General features: G+C 49.2%; 2 protein-coding genes across 3 annotated transcripts in view; both read left to right on the forward strand.

Moving 5' to 3' along the window:
• LOC119976646 (zinc finger protein 2-like) overlaps positions 1–16,627 on the forward strand; it is a 482,048-nt gene that overhangs the window by 322,239 nt on the left and 143,182 nt on the right. The gene's annotated exons all lie outside the window — the stretch shown is intronic.
• On the forward strand, positions 11,368–15,961 carry LOC119976698 (zinc finger protein 239-like). 2 transcript variants are annotated; one of them, XM_038817405.1, is made up of 2 exons: positions 11,368–11,735; positions 12,446–15,961. In XM_038817405.1, exon 2 carries the CDS (start codon positions 12,889–12,891, stop codon positions 13,678–13,680), a length of 792 nt encoding a protein of 263 aa, XP_038673333.1. In that variant the 5' UTR covers positions 11,368–11,735; positions 12,446–12,888; the 3' UTR covers positions 13,681–15,961. The 2 variants fall into 2 exon arrangements, with proteins under 2 accessions (XP_038673333.1, XP_038673334.1); XM_038817406.1 differs by having other exon boundaries at positions 11,377–11,422.

The raw sequence follows: 16,627 nt of genomic DNA on the forward strand, positions 1-16,627 counted from the left end.
AACATCGAGGGCCGAAGGGCCTGTTCTGTGCTGTACTGTTCTATATAAAAGATTACAATACGAATAATACTTAAGGTAGCCATAATTACCATTTCTAAAAGTTATACAGAGTGAATTAATTGCATAAAAATATGGCATTATTTAAAAAAAAAAATTTAGAGCACCCAATTATTTTTTTTCCATTAAGGGGCAATTTAGCGTGGCCAATTCACCTAACCTGCACATATTTTTGGGTTGTGGGGTGAGACCGAAGCAGAAAAGGGGTGCATGTACAAACTCCACACAGACAGTGACCCAGGCTGGGTTTGAACCTGGTCCTCGGAGCCGGGAGGCAGCAGTTGTGGTAAACACCACCAGTAACATATTGCATGTATTACGGTACTTCCACTGTATTACAGGTACCACAGTAGATCCCAGCCTGCTGGCTCCTCTCAGCAGGCAGCGTATAAAAGTCTATGTTCTCCTCCGCTTCTGGTTCCAGCTGCAGGAGGCACAACATCTTGTGCAATAAAGCCTCGATTGTTTCACGATTCTCGTCTCGTGGTAATTGACGGTACATCAATTTATTGCACAAGATTTTAAAGATGGACTTCCGAATCAAGCCTGATCGCCTGCAGCTGAGCCCTCACGCAACCAACGCCACGTCCGCCTTCGAGCACTGGCTAGCCTGCTTTCAAGGCTATCTCAGAGCAGCCACTGAAGAACTCTCGGACTCACAGAAGCTCCAAGTCCTCTACTCATGGGTGAGCCCTGAAATTCTTCCCCTCATCCGGGATGCGCCCACCTACACAGAAGCGATGACGCGACTAAAGGGACATTACATTAAGTCGGTGAATCAAGTGTACGCCAGGCACCTCCTGGCCACGAGATGGCAACTCCCGGGGGAGACTCTGGGCGATTTCTTGTGGGCTCTACAGATTCTCGGTAGGAACTGTGACTGCCAGGCAGTCTCGGCAGTCCAACACACTGAACTACTAATCAGAGACGCTTACGTCACGAGCTTGACGTCTACGTACATTTGCCAGTGACTATTGGAAGGGGGTACGCTCAATCTTGCATGTTGCTGATTCCCTAGAAGTGGCCTCCCGTAATCTGGAGGCCTACAGCTCCGACCGCGTGGCACCCTCGTGGGCATCGTGGGCCCCACCAGCTACCGACTCGAGCTCACCGCAAGCCTGCGCCGCGCGGCAGCCAGCTAACTCCGGGGGGCCCCAAGTGTTATTTTTGCGGCCAGAGCAAACATCCCAGGCAGCGCTGCCCGGTGCGGAGCGCGGTCTGCAAGGGGTTCGGGAAGAAGGGCCACTTCGTTTCCGTTTGCCAGGCCGGGTAGGTCGCCGCTGTTTCCAGGCCCGCCATCGCGACACCCCCGCCATCTTCTCCACCACAAGCCATGTGCGGCCCATGGGCGTCGCCATCTTTGATGCCACCCGCAAGTGCGCCCCATGGGCGCTGCCATCTTCGGAGCCATTTTAGACCGCGCCTCAGGACCTCTGCTCATCTGGCCGCTCGCTGCCTGCTGAAACCTCCGCCACCGCTGATCAGCCCGGGACCCCCCCCAGCACCTTCCGCAGCTCGCCTCCATTACCTTGGATCAGTCTCAGCACCGCAACCTCGCGACTGCTATGACGACGGTGAAGATCAACGGGCACGAGACGACCTGCCTCTTTGACTCCAGGAGCACAGAGAGTTTCATCCACCCTGCTACGGTAAGGCGCTGCTCCCTCCCGGTACTCCTCTTCACCCAGAAAATCTCCCTGGCCTCCGGATCCCATTCCGTGGAAATCCGGGGGTACTGTTCGGGGCGTAAAGTTCAGCAACTTCAGGCTCTACATCGTCCCCCATCTCTGCGCTGCCCTGTTACAAGGTCTTGATTTTCAATGCCACCTCCAAAGCCTTACTTTGAAATTCGGCGGACCCCTCCCACCCCTCACCGTCTGCGGCCTCACAACCCTTAAGGTCAATCCACCTTCACTGTTTGCAAACCTCACCCCAGACTGCAAGCCCGTCGCCACTAGGAGCAGACGGCCGAGTGCGCGGAACAGGACCTTTATCAAGTCGGAGGTCCAACGACTTCTGCGGGAGGGGATCATTGAGGCCAGTAACAGCCGCTGGAGAGCTCAAGTGGTAGTGAAGACTAGGGAGAAGCACAAGATGGTCATTGACTACAGTCAGACCATCAACCGGTACACGCAGCTCGCCACGTACCCCCTTCCACGCATATCTGACATGGTCAATCAGATTGCGCAGTATCGAGTCTTCTCCACAGTAGACTTGAGTCAGCCTATCACCAGCTCCCCATCCGCCCAGAGGATCGCCAATACACTGCATTCGAAGCAGATGGCCGCCCCTACCATTTCCTTAAAGTTCCCTTCGGCGTCACAAATGGAGTCTCGGTGTTCCAGCGAGAGATGGACCGAATGGTTGACCAGTATGGGCTGCGGGCCACCTCCCCGTACCTAGATAATGTCACCATCTGCGGCCATAATCAGCAGGACCACGACGCATACCTCCAAAAACTCCTCCATACCGCCAAACTCCTTAACCTCCTACAATAAGGAGAAATGCGTGTTCCGCACCAACCACTTAGCCATCCTTGGCTACATAGTGGAAAATGGAGTCCTAGGGCCCGACCTCGGCTGCATGCGCTCCCACCTGGAACTCCCTCTCTCCCATTGCCCCAAAGCCCTGAAACGATTCCTGAGGTTTTTCTTGTATTCCGCACAGTGGGTCCCTAATTATGCGGACAAAGCCTGCCCACTCATTCACTCCTTTTTCCCCTGACGGCTGAGGCCCGCCAGGCTTTCAACCATATCAAGGCGGACATCACCAAGGCCGCGATGCACGCGGTCGACGAGATCCTCCCCTTTCAGGTGGAGAGCGATGCATCGGATGTAGCTCTGGCCGCCACCCTCAACCAGGCGGGCAGACCCGTGGCCTTCTTTTCCCGCACCCTCCATGCCTCCGAAATCCGGCACTACTCTGTCGAAAAAGAGGCCCAGGCCATTGTGGAAGCTGTGCGACATTGGTCGGTTGCCTTCATGTTTAACAATACGCAGCGGGGCAAGATCAAAAATGACAAGATCTTGAGGTGGGGGATCGAGCTCACCACCTATAACTATGAGATCTTGTATTGCCCCGGGTAGCTCAATGGGCCCCCTGGTGCCCTATCCCGCGGTATATGTGCCAGCGCACAAGTGGACCGACTCCGGGCTCTCCACAATTACCTCTGCCACCCGGGGGTCACCCGGTTCTTCCATTTTGTCAAGGACCGCAACCTGCCCTACTTCACTGAGGAGGTCAGGGCCGTAACCAGAGACTGCGAAGTGTGCAAGCCGCACTTCTACCGCACAGAGGGCACCTGGTGAAGGCCTCCCACCTCTTTGAGCGCCTCAGTGTGGACTTCAAAGGGCTCCTCCTCTCCATCGACCGCAACGTGTACTTCAACATAATTGAAGAGTACTCCCGGTTCCCTTTCGCCATCCCATGCCCCGACATGACTCCTGCCACGGTCATCAAACCCTGCACAGCACCTTCACTCTGTTCGGTTTCCCCACCTACATCCACAGCAATCGGGGATCCTCTTTCATGAGTGATGAGCTGCATCTGTTCCTGCTCAGCAAGGGCATCGCCTCAAGCAGGATGACCAGCTACCACCCCCGGGGAAACGGGCAGGTGGAGAGGGAGAACGAGATGGTCTGGAAGGCCGTCCTACTGGCCCTTTGGTCTAGAAATCTCATGATCTCCCGCTGGCAGGAGGTCCTCCTCGACGTGTTCCACTCCATCCGGTCACTCCTGTGCACCGCCACTAATGAGACCCCTCACGAACGTGTGTTTGCCTTTCCGAGGAGGTCCACCTCCGGGGTTTCGCTCCCAAAATGGCTGACAGTTCCTGGACTCGTCCTCCTCCGGAAGCATGTCCGGAGCCATAAATCGGATCCCTTGGTTGAGAAAGTCCACCTCCTCCATGCAAACCCACAGTACGCCCACGTGGCACACCCCGATGGGCGACAGGACACAGTCTCCCTCCGGGACCTGGCATCCGCTGGGTCCCCACCCACAACCCCTGACCTACAATAATGAGAAATGCGTGTTCCGCACCAACCGATTAGCCATCCCTGGCTACATAGTGGAAAATGGAGTCCTAGGGCCCGACCCCGACCGCATGCGCCCCCACCTGGAACTCCTTCCCCACTGCCCCAAGGCCCTGAAACGATCCCTGGGGTTTTTCTCGTATTACGCTCAGTGGGTCCCTAATTATGTGGACAAGGCCCGCCCACTCATTCACTCCTTTTTCCCCTGACGGCTGAGGCCCGCCAGGCCTTCCTTCCCCCCCCCCCCCTCCCCCGGTTGCCTCATTCACCCCAGCGCCACCCACCCCCCACCAGCGAACCTCGCCGCAGCCCCCACCCCAGCAGGATCCGTCCCCTCACTCTATCCACTAAGGAGTGACAAAGACGAGGAAAACAAGCTCCCGGAGTCGCAGGTGACCATGTCAGCGCCCACATCACCACCAGGACTGAGGCGATCGCAGCGGAGGGTTAGAGCCCCCAACTCAATCTGTAATGTTTTTCTTCACCCCCGCCAGACTCCTTTTTAAATAAGGGGTGAATGTGTTAAACACCACTAGTAACATATTGCATGTATTACGGTTCTGCCACTGTATTACAGGTACCACAATAAATCTCCTCCCAGCAGGCGGTGTATAAAAGTCTATGCTCTCCTGCGCTGCTCCCATTCTGATTCCAGCTGCAGGAGGCACAACATCTTGTGCAATAAAGCCTCGATTGTTTCATCATTCTCGTCTCGTGGTTATTGATGGTACATCAGCGGTGCTACCCACTGCGCTGACCCTTGGACCAAGAACTGATAATGATAGGAACCAATGTCAGAAGGCCATGAGCTATCCCTGGGAGTGTGTATCGCAGATAAGGGGGTCAGCCTCCTTAGGTTATGTCTGGTTTGCATGTTTTGTCCCAAATAAAGTTCAGCTGAATTGACAGCCTGTTTTGTTCTGACCAACACAAAATGGATGATCAATCCAAAATGGAGGAAACCCAAATTCCGAATCCTTCAATATTTAAAACAAAATTTGTGTGTAAATTTAAGGAAGCGTATGTTCAATTGAAATTGCTTTAATTTTTCAAAAGTCAGAAACTTGGAAAAAAAATCAGGTATTGGAAATAAAGTTTCAAAGTCAAAATGAATGCCAGCTGCGACAAGCCTTTAAATACAAACGATGAAGTCTTCCCGCCAGAAGCGGTAGAGAGCAGATCATGTGCCCACACGTACGCTGACATCACGCGCTGTATGTCTGTGTTTTGGGCAGAAATCAAAGAGGAGAGATTCCTCCATTTTGTAGTTGCCAGCAAGCAAGCGACAGGACTGTGAAGAACTGAAGATGGATGATTTATAATAAGGAAGAGAGGGCCAGAGACACAAACAGGGCAGGATCTCACAACTGAATCTGCTGGTGAGAGCTTCTCAGGAGTCCACGGCAGGACAAGGCAGTGGTAGTCTAGGCTCTGTACAGGTCCTCTGGTGAACAACCCATTAAGAATTGAAATTGGGAACAAAGCAGTATAAATATGATTTCTTATGGTATAGCTTTAATTGTGCCAATTCAAATCAGGATGCAAAGCCGATGTGTGTTATATGCAGGGAAGTACTGGCAAGTGAATGTTTAAAACCCTCAAAACTTCAAAGGTATTTTGAAGACTAAACATGGCGAGTTTGAGGACAAATCTCTTGATTTTTTTCAAAGGATGCAGCGAGGACTGAAATCGTCAGCTGAAGTCCTTAGCAGAAATGTAACATTGAATGGCAAAGCAAATGAGACCTTGAGGACCAAGTAGGTTCATCTGTCACATTCAAGATAAGAAATAATGATGTGTTGTGAGGGTCAGACGGTGTGGGTCACGAAGGTTGGATGTCGTGGGTCCCGAAGTGATAAAAGCGAGTCCCCGGAAAAAAGTTTGAAAAACACTGTCTTAAGGGTGTCAGTAATATATAGGGCAGCACGGTAGCATGGTGGTTAGCATAAATGCTTCACAGCTCCAGGGTCCCAGGTTCGATTCCCGGCTGGGTCACTGTCTGTGCGGAGTCTGCACGTCCTCCCTGTGTGTGCGTGGGTTTCCTCCCACAGTCCAAAGATGTGCGGGTTAGGTGGATTGGCCATGAAAAATTGCCCGTAGTGTCCTAAAAAGTAAGGTTAAGGGGGGATGTTGGGTTACGGGTATCGGGTGGATACGTGGGTTTGAGTAGGGTGATCATGGCTCGGCACAACATCGAGGGCCGAAGGGCCTGTTCTGTGCTGTACTGTTCTATGTTCTAATTAAGGCCTAGTTTTAAGGTCAATTAAATTGGATAGCCTAAATTAAATAATTGGGCATTTTAAAATCATACTGCAGTCAAACCTCAGGCAGGCTGTCGGAATTCAGACTTGACCAAATTCAAATACACAATCAACAGACAAGCTGCCAGAACATGTCTGGACCTGTCCCATCAATCACCCATCAAAGATCATCGCACTCTACTGAGACTCAGCAGGAGATCATCGCACCCCATTGAAATCCACAGATCTATTTTCCGTAGCCCAGATCGAGCCAGACTTTCTGTCCCCCAGAGTTTCTACAGTTACCTTATATGGGAACAGGTTATGTGCAGCCCACACCACCAGAGATGGAACACCTGGGGCAAGCTCAAGTGGCCTGTCAAACGGTCATCAAGCAGACCATGGCTGCTGAGACCGCCTCCTGAGGCATTATTGGCTGGAAGCCAGAGATCTGGAAAGATGGGGAGGGAAGCGGCTAAAGATACATATCTCAAACACACCAGCAGAAAAGCCTTGATGTGCGAGGTGACCTTGACCAGACCAGAAGGAACAAGAAAGAGACCGCCAGTGAGAACCAGCTTGGTGAAGATGGGCCAGAGGAATTCCAGAGATCAGATCCACAGCCTACCAAGCCATCTTTGAGGGTCTTATACTCGAATCTGGGGTATCCTCTTGTTTTATGTTGGTAATTTAAGTGTTAATAGTATTATTATTAATGAAACTATTGAACCTTTACTTGTGTTTGACCTTGTCGATTTTGCTACTTAGGGTACTTGGGTAAAATTTTGATTGATATATTATTCAAAGTATCTTGAGATTTAGCAGATACAACAAGGGATTGGCTTCAATCAGTGCTGCTTTGTCTTTCAATGAATTGTAATCCAAACATATTCAAAAGTACAAAAAAATAAATAAATTGTAAGACATTTTGCACACCTCACAGTTTGTGCAAGTTTTTCCCCCTTTTCACCCCCCCCCCCCCCCCCCCCCCCCGGTGATGAACAATTGCTCAAACATGGTCATGAACAGTACCCATCGTATTCAAAGCCATCCGCTGATTCCCCCCCCCCCCCCCCACAATTCGAACATGATCTTTTCCAACCAGAGAAAGTCATACAGGTCCCCCAGTCAGGCTGCCACCCCGAGTGGCATTGTCAACCGCCATCCCAATAGAATCCTTCACCGGGAAACAAGAGAGGCAAAGGCCACAATGTAAGTCCTCATCCCTTCCATCAGCTCTGGCATTTCTGCCCCGTCCTCTACCCCCACAATCTTTGATAACCTCCCAAACATCCCTTCCCAGTATCTTTCCAACCTCTCACAGTCCCAGAACTTTTGCGCATGATTAGCTGGTCCTCGCCCAAACTTCTCACACTAATCTGCCACCCCCTAGAAGAACCCACTCATCCTCGCCCAAGACATATGCACACCTGCAACTGAACTAAACTCATCCTTGCACACGAGCAGGTCGAATTTACCCTGCGCATTGCCTAACTCCACGCTCCCCCATCTTGTCTGCCCCCTCAGCTCCTACTCCCATTTCTCCTTAATCCTCACCACCTTCAGGGTATACTATGGCAGCTTGGAAAATCCTCTTCATTCCCTCCGCGCAAAGCCCCTCACTTGCATATACCTAAACTCGCTTTCCTTCGGCAACTCCACCCTCTCCCGCATACCTTCCAGACTTGCAAATCTCTCCTCCAAATATAAATCCCTCGCCCTCATCAGCCCCATCTCTCTCTCCACCTCCGCTACATGGCACCTGTCTCCCCCGGCCTAAACCCATGGTTTCCACACAGCAGTGTTAGCTACGATATCCCCGCCATCCGAAAATGCATCCTCAACTTGTTCCACACCCTAATTGTGGACTATGTCATTGGGCTCACTGTGTACCTCCACTGATGCCATGGCGCTCAGACTGGACCCCCCCTACAGGACTTCTCCTCCATCCTAACTCACTCTAACCCCTTCCCTCCTCACCTTCTCCACATTCGCTGCCCAGTGACAGTGCAACAGATTTGGTGACGCCAGCCCCCCTTTCTGCATCTGTATCTGTAGCAGGGCCCTCTTCAGTCTAGGCACCTTTCCACCCACATAAACTTCAAAATCACTGCATCCAGTTTCTAGAAAAAGGCTTTCGGAATGAAGTTCGCTAAGGTTTGGAATACAAACAGGAACCTTGACGACAGAACATTCATTTTTACCACCTGAACCTTCCCCGCCAATTAAAGGTGTAACACATCCCATTTCCTAAAGTCCTCCTTAACGTCCTCCACCAACTTTGTCAGGTTCTATTTGTACATCGTCACCCACTCCCCCATCACCGGAACCCCCAAATACCTAAACCTGACAACCCAAATGACAACACCCCAAGATTGGCTCCCCGACCTGCCGCATTCACTGGAAACACCTCATTTTTCCACCATTCAACTTGGAGACAGAGAAGGCCCTGAACTTCTCTAGTAAGCATAATACTCTCCATTCTCTCCAAAGGGTCTGACATGAACATCAGGAGGTCACCTGCATACAGCGACATCCGGTGTTCCCTACTCCCCTTCACAATCCCCTGCCAATTCACTGAACCCTAAGGGCCATCTCTACATGCTCTATCACCAGCACAAATAGCAGTGGTGACAGCGGACACCCCTGCCTTGTTCCCCTGTGCAATCTGAAAATCTGTGAATTTATCTCAGGGCCATATACAGCAGACGCACCCACGCCATAAACTTCAGCCCAAACCCAAACATTCCCAAAATCTCAAATAGATACTGCCACTGCATCCGGTAAAAAGCCCTTCTCTACGCCCATAGAGACCACTACTTCCGTTATCCGTCTCTTCGACCGGGTCATAATCACGTTTAATAACTGCGTAATGTTACTGGAAAGCTGCCTGCCCTTTACAAAACCCATTTGGTCCTCTGCAACCATCACCGGAACGCATCCTTCCATCCTCCCCGCTACTAACTTAGCCAACACTTTCACATCAGTGTTCAACAGTGATATGGGCCTGGATGACCCACATTCCAATGGGTCCTTCCCCTTCTTCGGAATTAGCATGATTGATGCCTGGGTCAAAGCCTCCGGTAGCCCCCCCTTCTCCAGCGCGTCGCTAAACATCCCTAGTATATGTGGTGCCAACACCGTTGTGAACTCCTTATAGAACGCTGGGTAACTGTCCAGCCCCAGGGTCCTTCCCGACTTCATGCCTTTTATGGTATCCGTCACCTCTGTCAGCTCTCGCGATCCTCTACGCCTGCCTCCTCTCATCCAGCCTTGAGAATTCCAACTCATCCAAAAACTGCTCCATATCCCCTTCCTCACCACCCGGATTGGCCCTTTCTGACTTCTCATAATACTCCCTGAATGCCTCGTTAATCTTCCCCGCTCTGACACTACCTTCCCTTCCCTATCCGTACCCTACCCTCAGAATTGCCCTCCATAGCTGACCCACTGCCTTCCCCATCAGCCTGTCAAACTGCCTCTGTAATCTCTTTCTCTCCACCAGCCCTCCCTGGCGGGGACACTCAAACATTTCCTGTCCCCCTCAACTGTCTCGTCGAACAACCATCCATATTCCTCCCTCTACCTATCTCTGAACACCTGAAACAAGAGTACCTCCCCCCAAGCTACCTCCTTCAATGCCTCCCAAATCATGGCCACCAATGCTTCCCCATTCTGATTCAACTCCACAAAGTCTCTGATCACCAACCGCACGTTCTCACAGAACCCCTTGTCTGCCAAAAGCCCTAAATCTAACCTCCATTCCGGCCTCTGCTCCTGCCTCGAGTTAGGTCTGACCTCCAGCCATGTGGCGCATGGTCTGAAATCACGAATCCTACATACTCTGCCCCCACCACCACCACTCGGCTCACTTCTGCAGTTCTACAGTATACCTTACACGTATGTGAGAAGAAGGAGTACCGGGGCAGCACAGTGGTTAGCACTGCTGCCTCACGGCACCGAGGTCCCCGGTTCGATACCGCCTCTGGATCACTGTCCGTGTGGAGTTTGCACATTCTCCCCGTGTTTCACCCCCACAACCCAAAGATGTAGTGGATTGGCCACGCTAAATTGCCCCTGAATTGGAAAAAATGAATTGGGTACTCTAAATTTATTTTAAAAAACGAGGAAAAGCAGTATTCCCTCTCCCCAGGTTTGTCAACCTCCATGGATCCACCATTCCCATCCTTTCCATAAACCTTCTCAGCTCTTCCACCATCGTCAACCTTGCTTTTGACTTAGGGCTCAACCTCTCCACCCTCAATTTTAGTACGCAATTAACATCACCGCCATAATCACCTGGTGTGTCCAGGTCCGGAATCGATCCCAGTAACTCCTTCACAAACCCCACGTCATCTCAATTTGGCGCATAAATATTCACTAGTACCACAGCATCCCTTCCAAGAGCCCGCTCACTATCGCTCACCTCTTATCAAGGTCCTCTACTTCCTTTGCCCCTACAACCCCTGCCCTTTTGCTCAGCAGGATGGCCACCCCTCGCAACTTTAAATCAAACTCCGAGTGAAATACCTGACCCACCCATCCCTTTCTCAACTTAACATGATCATTCAACTGGAAGTGCGTCTCCTGCAGAAATACCCCCCTCCCCCGTCGTCTTCGAGCTCCTCAAGTGCACGAAGACCTGAGACCTCTTCACCGGCCGGTTCAATCCTCGTACATGCCATGTTCCAAACCTTTACCGGAGGCTTGTGCCTCCACTTCCCTCTACTTTCCGCTGTCCTCCCTTCCAATTCTACCTCTTTTGATTTTGCTGTTAACCTGGCCCATCCAAGATGATCCACTTCTCCGCCCATGACCCTGCTCATTCTCCAACACTGCTGCACCCCACCTCCCCCTCCACCCCATCCCCAACCCCACTTGGCCACGTCCTCCACCTCACTTCCGTTCACCAGCATTACCTGCCAGTGTGGCCAAAGGCTCCTCCTATCTACACCTCCACCCCTCCACAAATATTTGGATTGTCTGTGAGAGACGTCAATCAGAGAGCCCACCCACTCTGCCCATTCTCTCCTCTTCCTCTACCACAGCTGCTTCACTTCCTGTAGGGACTCAAAACCAAGTCAGGAGATGGTGAGTGAAGGAGCACAATTTACAATCATTACATTGCACAATATCCACACTAATGTTCAGGCAGTCTGACTATCCTGTGGGCAATCAGCTGTGGAAATGCCCCTTATGCTGTGTCAGAAGATCCAGCTCACAGACCTGTTTACTCGGTGCTTTGTGAGCGGCTGTAGATTCCCTTCTCTGATTGGCTGTGAGAGCCGTCAATCAGGGAGCTGAGCTGTTGATTGCCTGTGTTATACATTGAGTTTATTGGAAGCATTTCCTTTCTGATTTACAGGCTGAGCTTTGTTGATGGGTCATTGCTGAATATGAGAAGGTGAGGTGTGATTATCTGGGAGGGGCAGAGACACACTTATTGAAATGTATTTTAATGTCTTCTTTAAAGATTGTATCTGAAGGCCTCGGCCTTTCCATAAGCCTGGGCTTGGATTTGATAGTTTTGCCCAGTGCTGTGTCTGAGAGCTGAATTTGGGATGTGCAGTTGGAGTGCAGTGTGTCTAATTTCCCAGGATAAATCAGAACCCTGCAATCAACTACTTTGAAGTAATATTTTCCTCTGCTTCCAGCACTTCCTGCCCACTTTGTTTTCTTCAAATAATTTGGGAGAACAAAAGGGGAAATTTCAAAATTTCCATTAAATTAACATTTTTCCTGAGTTTTTATATTAACCAGATACTCAAAGGGTTAAACTGGTCTTTGCCAATGCAACACAAGCCCATAGTAAATAAATCACCTGCTTTATACTCCACCCGACTGTCTTTTCCTTTGCCCTCACAGTGCCTGGAGACTGGGTGGAGGAAAGAAAGTATCCACGTTGTCTGTTCCTGGTCACTATCCAATGTCCCTGCTGTAAATAGAGGGTGTGTCACAGTTAAATTAGGAAAAAGAAAATACTTGTATCTGATCCCCCACACGGGAATAGTAGACTGGCAGTCACTACGGAACAGTCTAACTGAGGAGTCAGTTCCTTCTGCAAATGAGGAGAGGGAGTTGGAGGAAATCATGTTTTCTTTTCCTGTTTTACAGATTACACCGTACTACATCAGAGAATACAGAGAGGTTAGACACCACAGATAGTTCCTGACCATCACCCAAAGAACAACTACACAACTGTAGGAAGACACCCAGTCCCTTCACAGCATTGCACAACAGGGAAGTTGGTTTCTGAAAACATCTGGAAATTGGTCGGATCTGGGGAGCTTTGACATATCATCAGATCTGAAACTGGTCAGTGGTGTGGAACCTTCCATCAGAACCAACCTTTCTGAAGATTCGGCTGTGAGTGATCAGTCAGGGTGAGGCTGGGAAGAAGTGTGAGTGGGCTCCAAGTGTGGTGAGAGCTTCAATCATTGATCGAGCCTCATGAACCACTGACTCATTCCTACAGGTAAGAGACTGTTCAAGAGTGAGGTGTGTGAGGTAGACTCCACAGATTCAGTTGTACCAGCTGTAACCACAGGACAAGCCACATGGAGGAGAAACTGTTGCAGTGTGGGTTTTGTGACAAATCATTCACGTCTTCATCCCACTTTCGACACCACCAACTCACTCACACTGGAGTGAAATCATTTACGTGTGAGGTTTGCAACAGATCATTCTCGCAGGCATCACATCTCCACGTACACAAACGCATTCATACAGGGGAGAAGCCATTCCGCTGTGATGTGTGTGAGAAAACTTTCACACAGTTATCAAACCTCCAGGTCCATCAGACAATGCACACAGGGAAGAAACCCTTCAAGTGTGCGTTTTGTGATAAAGCTTTCCCAACATCTACGGATTTCCTGATACACCAGAGCATTCACACAGGGGAGAATCCCTTCATGTGCGAGTTGTGTGACCGAGCCTTCACACGTTCATCGGCACTCACGCAACACCGACGTATTCACACTGGGGAGAAACCATTTACCTGTGAAGTGTGTAAGAAGTCATTCTCCCAATCATCGACCCTCCGTGAACATCAACGCATTCATACTGGGGAGAAACCATTTAAGTGTAAAGTGTGTAAAAAATCATTTGATCGGCCGTCGAGAGTCCGTGAACACCAACGCATTCACACTGGTGAGAAGCCATTCAAGTGTGAGGTGTGTAATAAGGACTTTAGAGAGAAATCAGGCCTGGTGAAGCACCGGCGCATTCACACAGGAGAGAAGAAAATATTCACCTGTGAGGTGTGTAATAAGGACTTTGAACAATTATGGGGCATGTTGGATCACCATCGCATTCACACAGCAGGGAAGACAAGTGGTGTGTGTGACTGAGCTTCACACGATCAGCAATGCTCATGATACACTGTCACATCCACACTGAGGAAAAGATTTCACTCAGCCAGCATGGTTGAGGATCTCAACAGCAGATGGACGAATGGGGAGGTGGATGGGGGTGTTGGAAGTGGGCGATGTTACAGAGGACGATGTAGGTGATCTGGGGTCGGAAACCCAGCTCTAGGTTGAAGAAGATGACAGTGGAGAGGACAATCAAGAGGAATTTAATGAAAGTAGGGACTGGACTCATCCCTTGAGCCTGTGACATCATTCAATTAGATCATTGCCAATCCGTATCTTAACTCTATCAATCAGCCTTGGCTCTGTAATTCTTAATCCCCTTGTCTAACAATAAGCCTATCAATCTCAATATTTACATTTTCAATGAACAGATTTTTCTGGGGAGAGAGTTCCAGATTTCCAGTCCCCTTTTTGTGAAGAAGCGTTTGCTGACATCACCCCCAAACAGCCGAGCTCTAATTTTAATGTCTCCTTGTTTTGGACTCTCCCACCAGAGCAATAGTTTCTCTCTAACTACTCTATCAACTTGTTTAATCATCTTAAATACCTCAACTCAATTATTCCTTACTTTCTACACTCAATGGAACACAAGCTCAGTCTGTAAAACATGTGTTCATAATTTTAACTGCAGAAACATTCTGGCGAATCCACACTGCATTCTCTCCAAGACCAATACATCCTTCATGAGGTGTGGTGCCCAGAACTGAACACAGTTCTCCAGATAGGGACTAAACGTAGCTCTGTACAGCTGGGGCAGAACTTCCACAAGGACACAGTTGTTTTGGGGAGGAAAGGTTATCCTTTCTCTTCAGGATGGCCCTGGAGTAATGAGCAGTTTTGACAGAGGAAATAAGGACCACTGGTGTTTTGATGTGGTCCAGTCAGATCTGGCAATGGATGGAAGCCGAGACCTTGAACATTTTTCAAGGTTGACATGAAGAGAAATTAATGGAAATAAGGCAGGAAAGAGTTTTAGATCTTATTAAACAGCGGAGCTGGCTCAAAGGACTAAATGGCCTACTCCTGTCCTTCTTTCTTTCTTATGGTCCTATGGCTAAACCAGTTGGGTGCCAGATAATGCTCAAATTTTCATCCCTTTCACTTGAGAAGCAGGGAGATCGGCCAGGAAGGAAGAGAATAAAGGTAATTTTGGGAACAAGGGTGTAAAAGATGGATGATGGTGTGGTTAAACCAGATTGACAACTACTGAAGCATTGTGGGGAATGGAGGGTCAAAGGACAGAGAGTTGGTAATTAGGAAACACTGTCCAACTCACCTAGTGGAAAGTGTCTTCCAGGAATGAAACTGGACCATGGACCCACATAACCACTGGATCTCTCTAATCATTGTGGGTTTGCATGATGGAAACAAGCTCCAGCCAGCCACTAAAGTTTGGTGTCATTTCTGAACAAGCCAACTAAAGCACAGGGATTAAAAAGAAAATTCTATCTGTAGTTTGCTGATGCGAGTATGTATGTGTTTGTAAAATGAGCCAGTTCCCAAGGTGTGGCTATGGGTAGAATCAGATCCTGCTTTAGTTGTTGATGTGAATTATAGAGATCCTCTTCAGGTGACGGGTATTTGACTAACATCATGGGTAATATTTGTACTCGCATGTCTGGGACGGCTATTATCCTGAGTTTCGGGCCGGGGGGGTGGGTTGGGGGAAGTCTCCACAGACCTGAGTTTCCTCAGCCCATCGTATCCCGATGTAATAACAATGTGATATGTTCACCTTACATCTTCCAAGGTTCAGTTCATGTTCTGAGAAGTATGACCATTTTCAGATGTATTGCTTCATAGAATCATAGAATTTACAGTGCAGAAGGGGGCCATTCGGCTCATAGAGTCTGCACCGGCCCTTACAAAGAACACCCTACTGAAGCCCACGTATCTACCCTATCCCAGTAACCCCACTTAACGTTTTGTTGTACACTACGGATAATTTATCATGGCCAATCCACCTAACCCGCACATCTTTGGACTGTGGGAGGAAACCGGAGCACCCGTAGGAAACCCACGCAGACACAAGGAGAACGTGCAGACTCCTCCCAGACAGTGACCCAGCCGGGAATCGAACCTGGGACCCTGGAGCTGTGAAGCAACTGTGCTAACCACTATGCTACTGTGCTGCCACTTGGTTCATGATTGATTCAAAGTTTGGTTTAAGCTGACAATTGTTTTGTTTGTCTAATGCTTTATCAATCTTCTGTATAGATTTATAACTGAGAATAAATTCACTTTGTTTTTAAACTTATCCCAAAGTATCTGATTTGTCAGTGTTTATATTCATTGAAACGCTCAGGAGACTAAGCCCAAGAGTCCTATACACAATATATTGGTCAATCTCACTGTGGCTGGTATACTTTCTCCATCAAAAGGTTGCTAATTTCTAGTTCACAGGGAGCAGAATGTTTCCTGAAGAAAGAAAGACAAGTATTTGTATATCAACTTTGATCAATTCAGGACATCCAAAAGCACTTTGGACCAAAGAATTGTTTTGTGAAGTTTAGTCACTGTTGTAATGTCGGAAACATAGCAGTCAATTAGTGCACATCAAGCTCCCAAAAGCATCAATAATGACCAGATAATCTGTTTTTCTGTTGTTGATTGCAGGATCCATATTGACTGGGACATCAGGGACATCACTGCTCTTATACCAGTGTTTTTCAAACTTCTTTTCTGGGTACCCACTTTTGGCAACCAGCCAACTTTCGGGATCCACGCTGGCCAAACTTCACGACTCACGCTAGCTGACCTTCTGACACACACCATGTTTGCTTACCTTTCAATGCAAAAGGGGAGGCTTCTTTGTCCTCATGACCTCACTTTAATCCGGTTAAAAGGTGCAGACCAGCCAGTTCCTTTATGCCGTCTTCATCTTTATTAAAATGAAAAATCCAACCTCACAAATGTAGGTCTT

The sequence above is a fragment of the Scyliorhinus canicula genome, chromosome 13 (genome assembly GCF_902713615.1).
Source record: "Scyliorhinus canicula chromosome 13, sScyCan1.1, whole genome shotgun sequence".
Taxonomy (NCBI): domain Eukaryota; kingdom Metazoa; phylum Chordata; class Chondrichthyes; order Carcharhiniformes; family Scyliorhinidae; genus Scyliorhinus; species Scyliorhinus canicula.

Coding starts and splice junctions, on each gene's coding strand:
- LOC119976698 (XM_038817405.1), top strand. CDS start 12,889: ATGGAGGAGAAACTGTTGCAGTGTGGGTTTTGTGACAAATCATTCACG.